Genomic DNA, 18,941 nt, shown 5'->3' on the forward strand with positions numbered 1-18,941 from the left:
CCTGCAATTCCGACTCTCACTGGTGGGTTGGGTTCTCCCCGCCCCTACTCCGGCGCCTCCCTAGCGCCGCTCTCCGGCGCAAAGCCCGCCCACTGTATGCGCTGAGCCACCACTTCCGCCCTCACCTCCTTCCAAGCAAGATGGCTGAGGAGCCGGAGTCTACGCTGCAGCTGCCTCCCTCAATTGCTGCTGAAGGTGAAGGACCCACGGAGGTCTCCCCAGAAACAGCCACTCCGGAGCCCCCTTCTTCCGCTGCAGTCTCTCCGGGAACAGAGGAGCCTGCCGGTGACACCAAGAAGAAAAGTAATTTTCAGAGCAGTTTCACTCTGGGCAGAGGCGGGAGGTTGAGGTTGTCTTCGAATAGGGATGGCGGCTAATAAAGAAGCAACATTTAGAGGAGGGCTGGTTCCAGACGAGGTTTTTGAACAGTCAGGAGAGAGGAAGTATACTTTTCGGCTTTTAAGACGTTTGAGTTAAGTGCCTCGAAAGAAAGCTATCTCAGGACGCACCTTCGCGGTGTGGTACCCAGTTTTTGAATGTCACGGCATTTTATTACGCTGTACTCTCATCTTCCTTTGAAATGACCAGACTGAGAGCTCTTTGAAGGTGGGAACTCTGTGGGATCTTGATAGTTCCAGGTACTTAACGCAGGATCTAATTATTTGAATAATGATTTTAGCTGATAAGGATGGTCTGTGGCAAATCTGAATTAGAATCCACACCTTCCGACTAGGTCGCTGTTTTTTATACCAAATGCGTGTGAATTCACACATTGGACCAAAAAACTGGGGTTTTACCCAGTATGAAGACTGCTAAGGGAAAACTAAAGGCAGAGGCATCGCCTTTTTATAAAAAAAAAAAAAAACCACTGTTTTGGAATCTTTGTAAATGAATCATTTCGTTGCTTGAACTGGACCCTTTATTGCTTGAGAATTAGTCCTCAACCCTTTATTGCTTGAGAATTAGTTCGCCATTGTAAAATACAGTAATTCCTAAGTGGAGCATTCCATGTAGAGTTGCCTATGAGAAAATCAGGAATTCGTTTTCTCATGTTGTGCTCAGTGATATCATGCCCTTTCATCCATCTTCACTTTCTGCTGCTGTGGAGGATAATTGTCTCTCCCAGCACCGTCCCCCTTTTAAGTCAGACTGACTCTACATTTGGGGGAAATCTGTTCTGTCATTTCCACATTATTCACCAATAGATAAACAAAAAACTATAATTATTTCTGTAGGTAACCACTAGACTTGTTCTTCAGACGAATCCCATGAATTTTAGAGATTCTTTTTCTTTTTTATTGGAGTATAGTTGGTTAACAATGTTGTGTTAGTTTCTGCTGTACAGCGAAGTGAATCAGTACTGTTGTTCCTTTTTTTCCCTTGCAATTTACTATAAGCAGAAACATACTTTCAAAGAGTTTGTCTTAATATCTAGCAGCCTTAGTCAACAATTAACTACGTACTTGACCTTGAAGATTGCTGTGTAATACTGTGGCTAAAAAATAAGGCCCACATTCCCAAATATGGCCTGAGGTTATATGGCATGTTTTCTTGAGTCTGCACAATTTATGATTTTTAACTATCATTTAAAAATCGAATTTTCATCTTCTGGCTCCTGTGAGCGTTTGAGTTAGCGTCTGTGATAGAAAACTTACTTTCTAGCTATTTAATGTCTACCCTGAAGTTGTCATCCTTTTTTGAGGACCTTTTCTCATGGAAAAAACTTAAATATTTCATGTGCTCCACCTTTGGCTTAATGTACATATTACTGAAGCAGACCGAGCTTGTTAGTTATGGCGGCACTTTAGGATCACCTGAGGGAGCTTTTAAACATAGCAGTTCCGAGGCCCTATTTCCAGAAGATTCTGATTTAATTGATGTAGACATCTGTGTTCTTATACATGTTCCCCCAGTTGAGTCTCCTGTGTAGCTAGAGTGGAGAACTATAAGCAAATCACCTTTAGAATTAAAAAAAGTAATAATAAAGTACAGCTATAATTATAATAAATATTTTTCCTTCTCTAGCTTCTTGCTCTCACTCTCTTCTTCAGTAGTACAACTCACTATTCTTCACTTGCAATACCCAGTTACAGTTGACTGATTGATAGCCCCAGGGGATTGAAGGAGCAGGGACAGGGAGGTATGGAAGGTGAGCTAACCAAAATCTCCTTAGTTATCTCCCAGTTCATCTCTTTTGCTTAGATAACTGAGGGTAGGATTACTAAATGGAAGAAGGGAGATAAACTTTAGTAGGGAGATAAACTGTGCATTATGTGTTCTAGATGGCTTCATTCCAGGGGTAAACTTCAGTAAATTGATCTCAGTAACCTCATTGGGACCCAATTTTTAATACCAAGGAATGGGACAGGAAGTTTGTAATAGAATAGAGTTGACTTTAGCAGGCAGCAGAACTTCTATCTCTGCTTTCAGTGTTTCCTTTGATTGTGGCTGTCTTTTTTAAAAATTTTTTTAAATTGAAGTTTAGTTAATTTATAATGTTGTGTTAGTTTCAAGTGTACGGCAAAGTGATTCAGTTACACATATGTGTATATTTTCTTAATCAGATTCTTTTCCATTATACGTTATTACAAGATGGTGAGTATAGTTCTCTGTGCTATAAGCAGGTCCTTGTTGTTTACCTATTTTATATATAGTAGTGTGTATATATAAATACCAAACTCCTAATCTATCCCCCCATCCCCCCCATAAGTTTGTTTTCTGTTTGTGACTATTTCTGTTTTGTAAATAAGTTCATTTGTACCATTTTTTAGATTCCACATATAAGTAATATCATATGGTAATTGTTTTTCTCTGACTTCACTTAATATGATGATCTCTAGGTCCATCCATGTTGCTGCCAGTGGCATTATTTTGTTCTTTTTATGGCTGAACGATATTCCACATCCTCTGTACCCATTCATCTGTCGATGGACACTTAGGTTTCTTCCATGTCTTGGCTATTGTAAATAGTACTGCTATGAACATTTGGGTGCATATATCTTTTCGATCATGGTTTTCTCCAGATATATGCCCAGGAGTGGGATTGCAGGGTTTTATGGTAACTCTATTTTTAGTTTTTAGTTTTTTAAGGAACCTCCATACTGTTCTCCATAGTGGCTGCAATTTACATTCCCACCAACAGTGTAGGAGGCTTCCTTTTTCTCCACACCCTCTCCAGCGTTTATTATTTGTAGACTTTTTAATGATGGCCATTCTGACTGGTGTGAGGTGATATTTCATTGTAGTTTTGATTTACATTTCTCTAATAATTAACAATATTGAGCATCTTTCATGTGTCTTTTGGCTGTCTATGTCTTCTTTGGAGAAATATCTATTTAGGACTTCTGCCCATTTTTTGTTTGGGTTGTTTGTTTTTTGATATTAAGCTGTAAGAGCTCCTTGTATATTTTGGAAATTAATCCCTTGTCTGTTGCATCATTTGCAAATATTTTCTCCCAGTCTTTTCATTTTGTGTATGGTTTCTTTCACTGTGCCAAAGCTTTTAACTTTCATTAGGTACCATTTGTTTACATTTGCTTTTATTTTATTTTATTTTCCATTACTCTAGGACACTAATCCAAAAAAATATTGCTGCAATTTATGTCAAAGAGTGTTCTGCCTGTGTTTTCCTCTAGGAATTTTATAGTATCCGATCTTACATTTAGGTCTTTAATATATTGAGTTTATTTTTGTGTATGGTGTTAGTGAATGTTCTAATTTCATTCTTTTACATGTAGCTGTCCAGTTTTCCCAGCACCACCTACTGAAGACACTGTCTTTTCTCCATTGTATATTCTTGCCCCCTTTGTAGTAGATTGCTTGACCATAAGTGTGTTGGGTTTATTTCTGGGCTCTCTATCCTGTTCCATTGATCTATGTGTCTGTTTTTGTGCCAATACTGTACTGTTTTGATGACTGTAGCTTCACAGTATAGTCTGAAGGCAGGGAGTGTGATTCCTCCAGCTCTGTTCTTCTTTCTCAAGATTGTTTTGGCTATTCAAGGTCTTTTATGTTTCCGTACAGAATTTAAAAATATTTGTTTTAGTTCTGTGAAAAATGCCAATGGAAATTTTATAGAGATTGCATTGAATCTGTAGATTGCCTTGGGTAGCATAGTCATTTTAACAACACTGATTATTCCAATGCAAGAACACAGTATATCTTTCTATCTGTTTGTGTTGTCTTCAGTTTCTTTCATCAGTGTCTTACAGTTTTTGGAATGTAGGTCTTTTGCTTTCTTAGGTATGTTTATTCCTAGGTAATTTATTCTTTTTCATGCAAATGTAAATGAGATTATTTCCTTAATTTCTCTTTCTGATATTTTGTTGTTAGTGTGTAGAAATGCAACAGATGGGACTTCCCTGGCGGTCCAGTGGTTAAGACCCTGCGCTCCCCGTGCAGGAGCACAAGTTTGATCCCTAGCCAGGGAACTAAGATCCCGCATGCCTCACAGTGCAGCCTAAAAAAAAAAAAAAAAAAAGGAAATGCAACAGATTACTGTACATTAATTTTGTGTCGAACAACTTAACCAAGTTCATAACACAACTATTGTTGTGTTACTGTCAGTTACTCCTTTTATGTTTGTTAACATTTGCCTTATATATTGAGATGCTCCTGTGTTGGGTGCATATATATTTACAATTGTTATATCTTCTTTGATTGATCCTTTCATTATTTTATAGTGTCCTTCTTTGTCTCTTGTAACAGTCTTTATTTAAAAGTCTATTTTGTCTGATACAAATATTGCAACTGTGGCCTTCTTTGGAGTTCCATTTGTGTGGAATACCTTTTTTCCATCTCCACACTTTCTGTCTGTATGTGTGTCTAGATCCTAAATGTGTCTCTGATAGGCAGCAAATATATGGGTCTTGTTTTTGTATCCATTCAGCCAGTCTGTCTTTGGTTGGAGCATTTAGTCCGTTTTCACTTAAGGTAATTATCGATATGTATGTTCCTATTGCCATTTTGTTAATTATTTTGGATTTATCTTTGTAGGTCTTTTTTTTCCCCCTTTTATTCTTTTGTTCCCTTCTCTTGTGATTTGATGACTGTCTTTAGTATTATGTTTGGATTCGTTTTTCTTTTTCGTGTGTGTATCTATTATAGATTTTTGTTTTGCAGTTAACACGAGGTTTTTGTATAGGAGCCTATATCTGTACGTGCTTGTTTTAAGTTGCTGATCTCTTAATTTCAAACGCACTTTAGATACCCTGCATTTGTACTCTTCCCCTATCATGATTACTGTTTTTTTTTTTTTTCTTTTTGCGGTATGCGGGCCTCTCACTGTTGTGGCCTCTCCCGTTGCAGAGCACAGGCTCCGGACGCGCAGGCCCAGCGGCCATGGCTCACGGGCCCAGCCGCTCCGCGGCATATGGGATCCTCCCAGACCGGGGCACGAACCCGCATCCCCTGCATCGGCAGGCGGACTCTCAACCACTGCGCCACCAGGGAGGCCCATGATTACTGTTTTGATATTATATTTTACATCTAATTGTTTTGTGTATCCTTTAACTATTATGGATATAGATGATTTTACGATTTTTGTCTTTTAACTTCCCTACTAGCTTTGTGCGTGGATGATTTCCTGCCTTTATTATATGTTTGCCTTTACCAGTGAGCTTTTCCGTATCATAATTTTCTCATTTCTGGTTGTGGCCTTTTATTTTCCACCTACAGAAGTTCTTTTAGCATTTGTTATAAAGCTGGTTTGGTGGTGCTGAATTCTTCTAGCTTTTGCTTGTCTGTAAAGCTTTTGATTTCTCCATCAAATCTGAACAAGAGCCTTGGCGGGTAGAGTGTTCTTGGTTGTAAGTTTTTCTCTTTCATCACTTTAAGTATATCATGCCACTCCCTTCTGACATGAGTTTCTGCTGAAAAATCAGCTGATAGCCTAATGGGAGTTCCCTTGTATATTTCTTTTGATATTTTCTCTTTACCTTTAATCTTTGTCATTTTGATTACAATGTGTCATGGTGTATTTCTCTGTGGGTCAATCCTGTATGAGACTCTCTGCACTTCCTGGACTTGGGTGACTGCTTCCTTAGGTTAGGGAAATTTTCAGCTGTTATCTCTTCAAATATTTTCTCAGGCCCGATCTCTCTCTCTTCTTCTGGGATATAATGTGAATATTACCATTTGATGTTGTCCCAGAAGTCTCTTAAACTGTCCTCATTTGATGTTGTCCCAGAAGTCTCTTAAACTGTCCTCATTTCTTTTCATTCTATTTTCTTTATTCTGTTTGATGGCAGTGATTTTCAGTATTTTGTCAGAAGAACTAATACATTCTTCTGCCTCATTTAGTTTAATGTTGATTCCTTCTAGTGCACTTTTCTCTTCAGTTATTGTATTCTTCAATTCCATTTGGTTGTTCTTTATATTTTCTAATTCTTTTTAATGAAGTAACTTCAGGAGACAGATTCATAGTCTTTCTGTTTGCATCTTTGTATTTTAAATTATTGAAACCTTTGATTTCTCAGAAACCTTTTTGGCCCCTAGTTTTTGTATATTCTTTTTAATAATTTTTATTGTTTTCCTTTATTTAAAAGTTTATTGTAGGGGCTTCCCTGGTGGTGCAGTGGTTGAGAGTCCGCCTGCCGATGCAGGGGACACGGGTTCGTGCCCCGGTCTGGGAAGATCCCACATGCCGCGGAGTGGCTGGGCCTGTGAGCCATGGCCACTTAGCCTGCGCGTCCGGAGCCTGTGCTCCGCAACGGGAGAGGCCACAACAGTGAGAGGCCCGCGTACCGCAAAAAAAAAAAAAAAAAAGTTTAGTGTAGAAAACTTGGTGGTTACAAAAAGCACAAGTAAAATCAAGTGATTATCACCTATAATATCCCTACTGGGAAATATCATTTTGGTGCATATTCACATTTATGTGAATATGTGCCTGTGATGGTTTTAATGAAATTGAAATCTTACGCTGCTTTATATTTAGTATTTTTTGATAATTTTTTCATACTATTAAATATGCTTTTATAGTATCTTTAATTGTAGCTTAATTATCTTAAGGTTTAATAAGTGAGTTATGATCTGGTACTGTTCTAAACACTTTATATGTATTCACTTAATCTTCATAACAGTCTTATCAGGTTGCTGCTATTATCCTCATTTTACAAGTGAAGAAACTGTGGTACAGAGAGATTAAAGAGCTTATCTAGATATATATGTACATACCTAGCAAGTGGCCGAGCCAGGATTTTGAACCCAGGGAGTTTAGAGTGTGCTTTATATCTATACTACAGTATGTACATCCTATCATAGAGTATAATATCCTTTACTTAACCAGTCTCCGCTAAACATCTTTGTTGGAAATTTAGGTTTACCTTTTTTTTTCAATAAAAATAAATGTTTTGATGAAGGTGAAATTCTTCTAAGTGAATCTTTTCATATCTTCCATTATCATCTCAGGCATACCTCCAGTGTCATAAATACATAAACTGTATGTTGATTGAAGGTTTAAGTTTTCTGAAGTCTTTTATATCACATTCTCTTTAGATGTTTCAGCGTACTTGTCAGTCTAGCTTACCATTGAACAAAATGGGTTTGAACTAAGCAGGTCTACTTACACATGGACTGTTATCAATAAATACGTACTAGAATACTACATAATCCGTTGTAGGTTGAATCCGCGATGCAGAACTGTGGATCCAGAGGGCTGAGTGTAAAGTTATAGGTGGATTTTCGACTGTGTGGACATTGATGCCCCAATTCCTGTTTTGATTGTGTCAACTGTATTTTTTTTTCCTTTACAGTTGACATCCTGCTAAAGGCTGTGGGAGACACTCCTATAATGAAAACAAAGAAATGGGCAGTAGAGCGAACCCGAACCATCCAAGGACTCATTGACTTCATCAAAAAGTTCCTTAAACTGGTGGCTTCAGAACAGTTGGTAAGAAAACAATGGTGATCATTTCCCTACAAAAATTCACAAAACATTTGTCTCAGTATTCAAGGGGGATTTCAGGAGCATCCTTTGCAGATGCTCAGGTTCCTTATATAAAATGGCATATTTGCGTATAATCTGTACACATTCTCCCTTATACTTTAAATCATTTCTAGATCATTTATGATACCTAACACGATGTAAATGCTGCATAAATAGTTGCTGGTACATGGCAAATTAAAGTTTTGCTTTTTGGAACTTTCTGGAATTTTTTTCTCCAAATATCTTCCATCACATTTGGATGAATCTGAGGGAGGATGCAGAACCCATAGATATGGAGGGGGTACTGTAGTTCCTAGGCAACAATGAATAACTGTTGTATATAGAAATACATAAGGAGCCACATATGTTACTTCAGTAATGTCCTTTTATTTCTTTTGTTAGTGGAATTTCTGTGCTTTATTGAAGGATTCTGTGGAGAACCATGAAAAGAAATGAATTTTAGATTTGCTTTTAAAGGTGGACTGATTTTTTTTTTTTTAACCTACCGTATTGGTTGTTTTCCTCAAAAAGTCACTGAATGCCCATGCAGAAAGATCTATCATAGAATATCGGTACAGAAAGTTTTGGGGTTTTCTTTGTTTTGGTATTAATGTTGCTTCCTTCCCATTCTTCTCAAGGTAATCAATATACCTTTGCCATGTGCTGTGGAAGAACTAAGAGGTATACAGTTGACCCTTGAACAACATGAGTTTGAACTGTGGCAGTCCACTTATCCATGGACTTTTTTCAGTAAATACATACTATACTACTACACAACCTGCAGTCGGTTGAATCTGCCTTGTATACACAGATTTTTGACTGTGCAGTGTGGGCGCCCCAACCCCCTCGTTTTTAAGGTTCAGGTGTACTTATTTCATATTATGATACCTGTTAAGCATTTCACGGTGAGTTGTTACGATTAAAAATTTAAATGCCACAGGTTTTTAATTTGGTATTTGGCCACAGAAATTTAAATGTCTACATGTATTTGACATTTTGTCACATGTTATGTTAATATATAGAACGCCTTTATCTTCAGACCACAGTCTTGGTCATTGTTAACTCAGGTAATGTATATGTGAATAGATAATTGAAGAATCACTAAGTATTTTTTAAATACAGTTATGTGTAAGGATTGGGTGATTATTTATGAAAGTGAGGTGTGTTGGAATTTATTTCTTTTTGTCAGTGAAGAGGTGGAAACTACTCTGATCTAAGATTTTGTTGGTAAGTGGCTTTCACAAAAGTGTTACGTCATGGGTGCAAAAGTAAGTGCAAGATAGGTTAATCACTAGAAGTTATTTGAGGTAAGGATAGCATAGAACCAAGGATTCCTCCAAAGGAAGTTGTAAGGGAAAACTGATGGGGATTTTTGAGTTTTACAGGTGAACATCTCTGTTTGTGATCACTCGGAATGAGAAAAGATCTGTTTTATAAGAGTGCCGTATAGAACTTAATTAAATTTCAGAGATGGGCAAGAATATTATAGTGTCATCCACTTGCATATGGTAGCTAAAACCTGAGGAGCAGAGGACCTTGCCTAGAGTCCAAGTCTAAATGGAAAAGTTAGGGTAATGAGAACATACACTTAAGAGAAATGAACAGAGGTTATCTCTACTAACAGTATACCATGAAGAGTTGGAGAGGTAGGTAACCAGAGGAGTAGTACCAAGTAATTAAGGCATTACTTTTAGAAATTTGTGGATAGAAGAAAAGGTGAAAGAATGCTGTGTTCTATGTTAATGTTAGAGTTTTGACATTTCGTATTGCTTATATTCAGTAATCTGAAAGGACTTGGTTGATGTCAATATATATTAGGTTGAACCATGTAAAACTGCCATCAATCAACCTTTTTTTTTTTTTTTGCGGTACGTGGGCCTCTCATTGTTGTGGCCTCTCCCGTTGTGGGGCACAGGCTCTGGACACGCAGGCTCAGCGGCCATAGCTCACGGGCCCAGCCACTCCACGGCATGTGGGATCTTCCTGGACTGGGGCATGAACCTGTGTCCCCTGCATCAGCAGGTGGACTCACAACCGCTGCGCCACCAGGGAAGCCCCCAATCAATCATTTTAACCAAAAACTCAGCAATTTCATATGGTCCAACTTTAAACCTTTGTAGCAAATCTGATTATTTCTTCCCATTTAAACAATAGGAAACATAAACAAAAGTAGTCTTTTTGTCACTTTTCTAGATTAAACTAGAACTCACATCTTCTGGCTTCATAGAGCTGTACCCTACATTATTTTCACAAAATAAATGTCAAAAGAAAAAGTAATGCTGGGGATCCTGGGAAGATAGCAGGGGCGTCAGAAGGCATGAATTCCCACAAAAATATAGTCAACTAGAAAGCAAAACCGAAACCCCATGATCAGTATACTTATAACAGAACTTAGATGACAAGTATCCTGAAACCTAAGATTCAAGTTGGTGGGAATACCCACCAATGACCACAGGATCTGCGTCCTATTAGCAAATGTGCTGAAAAAAATAAACAGTAGGATTGGCATCTGATAGCACTGAGAAAGGGAGAACCTGGAAATAGCTAACAGGCATTCACTGGAAAGTACAGTGGGCCAATTTAAGAATAGTAGCTGAAATTGAGAGTGTTTGATTCTCTCCAATAGCAGGTGATTACAATATATCTGCACTAAGGAGAACTTAAGGGACTGGAGCAGACTAGCCCCTGAGAACTCTCAAAACAGACTCAGGCTCCCTTCCAAGACAAGATCCCACACTGAAGAGGAACTTCTGGAAGTGAAACACATTTAAGCAGGGAAAGGAAGGAAAAAGAAGGACCAGGTCAAAATGGAGAGGAACAACCTGGAAAGCTCAGAAAGCAGACCTCCGGGACTTCTCTGGTGGCGCAGTGGTTAAGAATCCGCCTGCCAGTGCAGGGGACATGGCTTTGAGCCCTGGTCCGGGAAGATCCCACATGCCGCAGAGCAACTAAGCCCATGCGCCGCCACAACTACTGAGCCTGCGCTCTAGAGCCCGTGAGCCACAACTACTGAGGCCACGCGCCACAACTACTGAAGCCCGCGTGCCTAGAGCCTGTACTCCGCAACTAGAGAAAGCCCACATGCAGCAACGAAGACCGAGTGCAGTCATAAATAAATAAAAGTTAATTGTTAAAAAAAAGAAAGAAAGCAAGCAGACCTCCATATTGTTCAACACTATACAAAAAACAACAGTAGAGGGAGCGCTGTGGAGTTAGAAAAACTACACTAACCCATTTCATTCTAAAAGCTGAAGAAAACTGATTTCATATACAAGTAAGCAACAGAGAAGTATCAAGGTCAAATCCCGCACAGTGTTACAAGGAAGCAAAATAAACAGAGTAACATCCCTAAAGACAATGAAAGCATGCCAGAGAAAAATGTGCCTACAAGCAGGTCAGTAACTGATTTATTATGTCAAAACAGGTGTCAAAAGAAAGATGATACCAGACATGAAAGAACAACATAAATCAGCAATAGTAAAACTTGAAGTGACAGAGCTCAGGAAAAGAATTATAGGTTAAATTTCAGAAATGGAGACTAAACTAGATGGAATATAAGAGCAAATAAACAACAGGTAATGGCTGAAGAAAAATAGAAGGGAAAAAAAAGAATTTTCAAAATCAGAAAGATATACCTTAGGAATAAACATACCTAAGGAGGTTAAAGACCTATACTCTGAAAACTATAAGAAACCGATGAAAGAGATTGAAGACAACACAAACAGAAAAATATACTGTGTTCTTGGGTGGAATAATCAGTGTTGTTAAAATGACTATGCTACCCAAGGCAATCTACAGATTCAATGCAATCTCTGTAAAATTTCCAATGGCATTTTTCACAGAACTAAAGCAAATATTTTTAAATTCTATATGGAAACATAAAAGACCCTGAATAGCCAAAACAATCTTGAGAAAGAAGAACAGAGCTGGAGGAATCACACTCCCTGCCTTCAGACTATACTGTGAAGCTACAGTCATCAAAACAGTACGGTATTGCACAAAAACAGATACATAGATCAATGGAACAGGATAGAGAGCCCAGAAATAAACCCATGCACTTACGGTCAAGCAGTCTACTACAAAGGGGACAAGAATATACAATGGGAGAAAAGACAGTGTCTTCAGTAGGTGGTGCTGGGAAAACTGGACAGCTACATGTAAAAGAATGAAATTGGAACATTCACTAACACATACACAAAAATAAACTCAAAATATATTAAAAACCTAAATGTAAGACCGGATACTATAAAATTCCTAGAGGAAAACATAGGCAGAACACTCTTTGACATAAATTACAGCAATATTTTTTTGGGTCAGTCTTCTAGAATAAAGGAAATAAAAGCAAAAACAAACAAATGGGACCTAATTAAACTTAAAAGCTTTTGCATAGCAGAAGAAACCATCCACAAAACAAAAATACAACCTACTGAATGGGAGAATATATTTGCAAATGGTATGACCAATGAGGGATTAATATCCAACATATATAAACAGCTCATACAACTCAACATCAAAAAAACAAACAACCCAATTGTAAGGTGGGCAGAAGAACTGAAAAGACATTTTTCCAAAGAGGAAGTGCAGATGCCCAACAGGCACATGAAAAGATCCTCAACATCAATAATCATCAGGGAAATGCAAATCAGAACCACAGTGAGATATCACCTCACACCTGTCAGAATGGCTGTCATCAAAAAGAACACAAATAACAAATGTTGGTAAGGATGTGGAGAAAAGGGAACCCTTATATACCGTTGGTAGGAATGTAAATTGGTGCAGCCACTGTGGAAAACAATATGGAGGTTTCTCAAAAAACTAAAGACAGAACTACCTTATGACCCAGCAATTCCACTCCTGGGTATACATGTGAAGAAAACAAAAAAACTTGTTTGAAAAGATAACGTGCAGCCCTGTGTTCATAGCAGCATTATTTACAGCTGCCAAGATATGGAAGCAACCTAAGTATCCATCAACAGATAAATGCATAGAAGATGTACACGTACACGTACACACACACACACACACACACACACACACACACACACACAGGAATACTACTCAGCCATAGAAAAGAAATTGTGCCATTTGCAGCAACATAGATAGACTTGGAGGGCATTATGCTAAGTGAAATGAGTTAGAGAAAGACAAATACTGTATGATATAACTTTACACGGAATCTAAAAAATACAACAAACTAGTGAATATAACAAAAAAGAAGCAGACTCACAGATATAGGGAACAAACTAGTGGTTTCCAGTTTGGAGGCGGAGGGACAATATGGGGGTGGAGGAGTGGGATATACAGACTGAAGGATGCAAGATAGGCTGAAGGATGTGTTGTACAACATGGGGAACATAGCCAATATTTGGTAAAAACTGTAAATGGAAAGTAACCTTTAAAAATTGTATAAAAAATTTTTTAACTTAAAAAAACGTTAAACAGCATCTGGTTGCTCAGGCTGGGGGATGGGATGGGGGGGTAGAATGAAAGGTAAAAAGAATTTGAGAAAATGACAAATTGAGTATGAACAAAGGAGAGTAAACATAGAAATAGGAGTCCCTGAAGAAGAAACCAAAGCAGAGGAACAAAACAAATACTTAAAATTATAATTCAAGGGAAATTTCTTCTAAAAAGATTTGAAACTACATATTAAAAAAATGTACCAAGATCCTGAGAATACCAACGCGGTGTAATAATCACGGAGACACATTCTGGTAAGATTACTGGATGTGAAATAAAAAGAAAAATCCTTTGGACATCTAGGGGGAAAAGGACATGGCTTAGGAAATTAGGTTACCATCAAAGTTGAGCAGCAAAGTTACAAAGAAAGTGTGAGATAAGGATTTTATATACTACAAAACTGACATTTAATCAGGGCACAAAACAGTTAGCAGCGTGCAAGAACTCAAGAGAATGCTGTTCCCATGAACCCTCCCTACAAAATCTCAAGTTTATAACAACCAAAATAACTAAAGAGACATCTATAGAAAGACTGGTGATTTAAAAAGAAATCATTATTCTTTAAAATTTTATCCTCCTAAGCTCTAGCATTTAGCTAAAGATTGTATTTTGAAATTTTTACCTCTATGGAACTTCCATTTAAACTACCTTAACTGCTTTTTTTAAAATTAAAGTCACTTTTAGTTGCTAACTCCTGTTACAGAATTACATTAAGTTCTTATAGTTCTCTACTGTATCTGCTGTACTGTCCCCTCAACACTCACATCTTATTTTTGTTTCTTTTGCCTGCAGAGTCTTAATTATTACTCTCTGCACCTAGTTAAGTCCTAATTTGTTCCTCATTTTTTTTTTCCAGAAAGCCTCTCCTGACCAAAAGGCTAGGCTAAACTAATGCCCCATCTTTGGGCTACAGACCTTGTCAGATGCATTTTCCCCATCTATATTCTTATCTATTCAGGTATGTTTGCTTATTGAGGGGAGAGATCATATTAATCTTCATAATTCCACACCTTGTGCATTTCCTAGCACATAATAGACATTCAGGGATTGTTTGCTGAAATAAACTAAATTGTTGTCCAGAGCCCTTTTCCTAATTTAAAATGTTCCAAAGAGTAAAATCTATGTTCACTCATAGTTAAACTGTCAGGAACTAAACACAAATTATTATATCCTTATCACAGGAAATTCACATTAAAATGCACACTGATTTCTGTTGTTTCTGAAATTATGTTAGAACCTTACTCAGCCTTAATAATGAGTTGATATTTAAGCATGAACTATTTTTAAATAATTTAATACGTCTAACTAATGTCTATTGAGTACATATATCAAGCACATACACTTGATGTGTACTGTCTCATTTTATTTTTCCCAGCAGCTTCAAGAAGTATAGGTCCTGTTATTTTCTGTATTTACAAACAAGGACACAGTTTGAGAAAAGTTATTTGTATTTATAGCCAGAATTCAAACCTAGATCTCAGTAGAGCCCCTACTCTTATTGCCTGAAGGAGAAATATAAGTGATATTTATTCTTGTTCTAGCTGGTGTCCCAAATAGTATCTGTCAACCAACTATTCTGATAGATACTTTTAAGGTCTTTGTGAAGCCCAGGAAATTTGTCTTAAAATTTGATTGTAGACAAGGAAAATTGAGTATGTTAACCTGCAAATGTTTTGTTTTCTAAAAAGAAAACTATCAGAAGTCACTTTGACACTGTGATCTTTTGTTTCAGTATCTTCAGGAATTTTTTAAGTACTAAAAATGTTTTAGTAGAAACAGACTAAACTGAAACATTGAACAGTGAATCCTTTAAGAAACAAGGTTGTAAGGACATTAGGTTTCAATTATGCTACATTTTTGCTACTTCATTGGGCTGCAAGTGACTTTACAGTGGTCTCACCCAGCCTGAAATTCAGTACTTCTCAGAGTTTTCAGAGGTGGTAATGGTCAAAAAAATCCAACCATGCATGTCATTTACTCAAGAAAAATGCACCAACTATCTCAATTATTAGATGTTTTTATTTGAGGCTGTGTGTGTAAAATTTTGTTAGGAGAAATTCTGTCTTTAATTATGAATAAATGAGAAAATTGATATTTTTACTAATGTAATTTCTTGGATAAACCTTCAAAAGCTGTTTGTAAAAACAAAAGTTTCTTAGTTATAAAAAGCTGGGAACAAAAATTCTGTTATTCCACCAGAGGAAAGACATGCTCTTCATAAGATCTCACTAACTGACTAATTTATGAGAATTAGAAAGAAGGGGTTTAGGGAAGCTTTCTTCAGTTCTGAAGACAAACAATTGGAAATAGCTGGCTGATTGGCACCCAGAAAAATGCAGATTAATCTGGATACCATTAAAAATAAATCACCATAATTTTCTTATTTCTTGCAGTTTATTTATGTGAATCAGTCCTTTGCCCCCTCCCCAGACCAGGAAGTTGGAACCCTCTATGAGGTAAAACATTACTGCTTTATTTTCTTCATGGAATATGCTCATCTGTGTATAGTATGATCATTAACTCACATCATTTAAAGAGATGATAAGCCATTCTTAATTGTCTATCAGGAAAAGAGATTACTTTCTTGTTCTCTGTTATACCTCTAACACCTTGAACTTAGTTGGATCTCAATAAATTATACAGTGATTGAAGAATTAAATAATGAATAACACAAACAGAAGATGACTATGAAATATGACCAGAAAGTAAGATCTCCTTTTTTACCTACATGTAGTATCTTCTACATTGTCTTTATAATCAGTAATCCAGATCTCCCTCCAAGAAATTGAAAAGGAGACTATGTAAGAATGACTTTATTCAGCATTCTTAGAGCACCATTACTAGAAAATAGTACATACATTATAGTCAGATGTAGAGAAGGGACAAGGTTAAGATATGTCTGCTTATCTATGCTTAAGGTGCTTAAAGGACAAGTTCTATTAAACATTTATGATTACTAATATGTGTCCAATAGTAGCTTGCATCTGTTGAAAGAACTAGCCTTATAGATACATGTACATGTATGAGGATGTTTATGATCAGTATAACATTTTTTTTCTTAGTTTCATCTAAGAATAACAAAAATTGAGTTTAATTTATTGCCGTTTTTCTTTTTGTAGTGTTTTGGCAGTGATGGTAAACTGGTCCTGCATTACTGCAAATCTCAGGCATGGGGATGAGCTACAGAGGAAAAGATATTGCTAACTTAAAATGAATCTTCACAAAGCAAACAGCTCTGAAAAGTTTTGATCTTGTGGCAAGAGACTTGTGGATGTGATCTCTTCAGCATGCATCTACTGGGACCCATGTCTATACATTTAAAATATCCACAGAGTAGATGGACTCACAAAAATGTGATTTGTATTAAAACACAAATCAGCATAAAAGATTGACATTAGGGTTTACCCAATACTACAACTATTGCTCCAGAGCTGCCTCCAAAGTGTTGAAAAGGAGACTAAGATTATATAAAGCTGCTTTTGTACCACTTCTCAAAATGACTGAAATTGTTTACTTGAAAAATTAGCACTCTGCTGATTCCCCCCCCCCCCCATAAAAGTCAATTTACTAAAGGATTCTTTTGGGGCTTATTCAGGGGAGTGCAATTTGTTTGAGGTATGTGTTTTGCCTTTTCTCATTTACATTTCTATCTACAGTGTTACCTTGTGAAACAAAGTTGCATTGACCTGCTGGCTTTATTACCTTGCGTAGTCCAGTAGAGGGCAACCCAGCTGGCAGAAAGAGTTAGGCAGTTTGGTTTTACCTCTTTGCCAAAAGATAATAGCTATTCCTGCTAATTTCTAGCAAACATCTAGCCAAGAGAGCACACATGTTGACACACTGGAAGATTGCTTTAGAGAAAATGTGTGGTTTTGGTTTAACTGTTTTATTGGGAAACAGAAGGAACTTTACAAATTTTGGACAAATGAGTCATCTAACTCTTTTCAATCTTATCATTTAATGATTCTTGAGTCCCAGTGGTTATAACTGTGGTATTAAACTCTCTCTTATTTTTACAGTGTTAAAAGCACTCAGTGAGTAAACAAGGCAGCATCTTTCAGTTTTTATAATGTATTTTCCAACTTGAAAATGCTCAAAGAATAATTGGAAAATAGCTAGATTTTATGTGTATTTCATGCCATGACTAAAAGTACCATTTTTTACTGATGCTATTAAACTGATAATTGCTTTAAATAAGATTCAACCTTTTTTCTTCTTCTGTATTGTATTTGTAATGCAGCATTTTTTTTTAATCCCAGTAAATTGAATGGAATGTTCAAACAGGATCTAAGGTGTATACAAGAATTCTAAGTGTTGATTTTCAAAGGTGATTAGAATGGTATGATTTTGTCAAAGGACTCTGAACTACATTTATGTCCTTTAAGTCCCAGAATGTACTTTATGGTTAATGATCTGCCATACATTATCATTAAGGGATGCTAAGGAACAGTTCAGTTTAAGGTGATGAAATCACTGTTCAGTTCTCATTTTCTGCCCGAGAACAAATTCCTAAGTCCCCTTATAATGATGTCCCTGTTTAATAAATTAATGCAGCTAGTATTTAGCATTGAAATAATACAGGTTGAATTGTGTAAAGGCTAAGTAAGAAATTAGTACGTATGTTGAAAGCTGGAAAGAATATTATTTTCAGGTCAAATAAGTTGAATATGGGAAGGATCTGTTCTCTAGTTTTGTGCTCTTTCTGTTTACTGAAGGATATGAATATATTTATATGCATATATATTTAACAGATAGGAAAAATATGTTTAACCTATGTGTATCTTACGTTTGCTGCTAAGGTTTCAAATGATAGACTATTACCTTAACAGTCAAAACTAGTTGAGTTTGAATTTGTGTCATCAACTTAATTATTCTTTTCTGATCTAAATAATTTACTAACTTATTCAATCTGAGGTTAGCTAAATAGGTATACTTTGTTTTTTTCACTCACAACCTTTAAGAATATGTAGGGCTTTACACTTTTTAAAACCGTATTTACATTATTCTGTGCTGACTATACAACATTTATCATGGGATCATAAGCCTGGATCCCATAAGTTATTTGGTTATTAGAACCTAGAACGCAATTCACAAAATATTTTTGCAGATGTCTGGTTTAAATGAGCTTGGGGGGGGGAACTAAACCCTCAGGTTATATTTTAACTTTTCCATATTTATGAATGAGAAAATCAACATCAGTAATGCCACGCTTTATCTTACTGTGCAAAGATGACCCATTCTACATACAGTGTATATAATGTTAGAATAGTGTGCTTTGCATCTTTGAAGCTGCCTATGCTGAGGCCTTCACAGTGAGTTCCCCATATTTAGGGTGTAAGGTAAGCTAAGAATGTTTATCTGGAATCAAAATAAGATTGAATACTTCCTGGAATCTATGATTTCTGTAGAAGTTTGAACCCTGAAGGGACCTTTAATATCATCTACTCTGATAAGATTAGAAAACTCAAAGAGAAGTGCAGACCATGCTTTAAATTATATAGCATTAGTCAACCAGTTTAGTTGTGTGTAACCCAAAGCGGGAAAGTACAGTGTTCAG

The 18,941-nt window shown here is 36.7% G+C and overlaps 1 protein-coding gene across 1 annotated transcript; it reads left to right on the plus strand.

The window, feature by feature from the left end:
• The first annotated feature begins 53 nt into the window (after positions 1–53).
• On the plus strand, positions 54–17,670 carry ATG12 (autophagy related 12). Its single transcript, XM_082621893.1, has 4 exons — positions 54–303; positions 7,752–7,888; positions 15,778–15,840; positions 16,504–17,670. The coding sequence occupies exons 1-4, from the start codon at positions 141–143 to the stop codon at positions 16,561–16,563; spliced, it is 423 nt and encodes a 140-aa protein (XP_082478019.1). The 5' UTR covers positions 54–140; the 3' UTR covers positions 16,564–17,670.
• Positions 17,671–18,941: the final 1,271 nt, after the last annotated feature.

This window comes from Mesoplodon mirus, assembly GCF_964341445.2.
Source record: "Mesoplodon mirus genome assembly, chromosome: 5".
NCBI lineage: Eukaryota > Metazoa > Chordata > Mammalia > Artiodactyla > Ziphiidae > Mesoplodon > Mesoplodon mirus.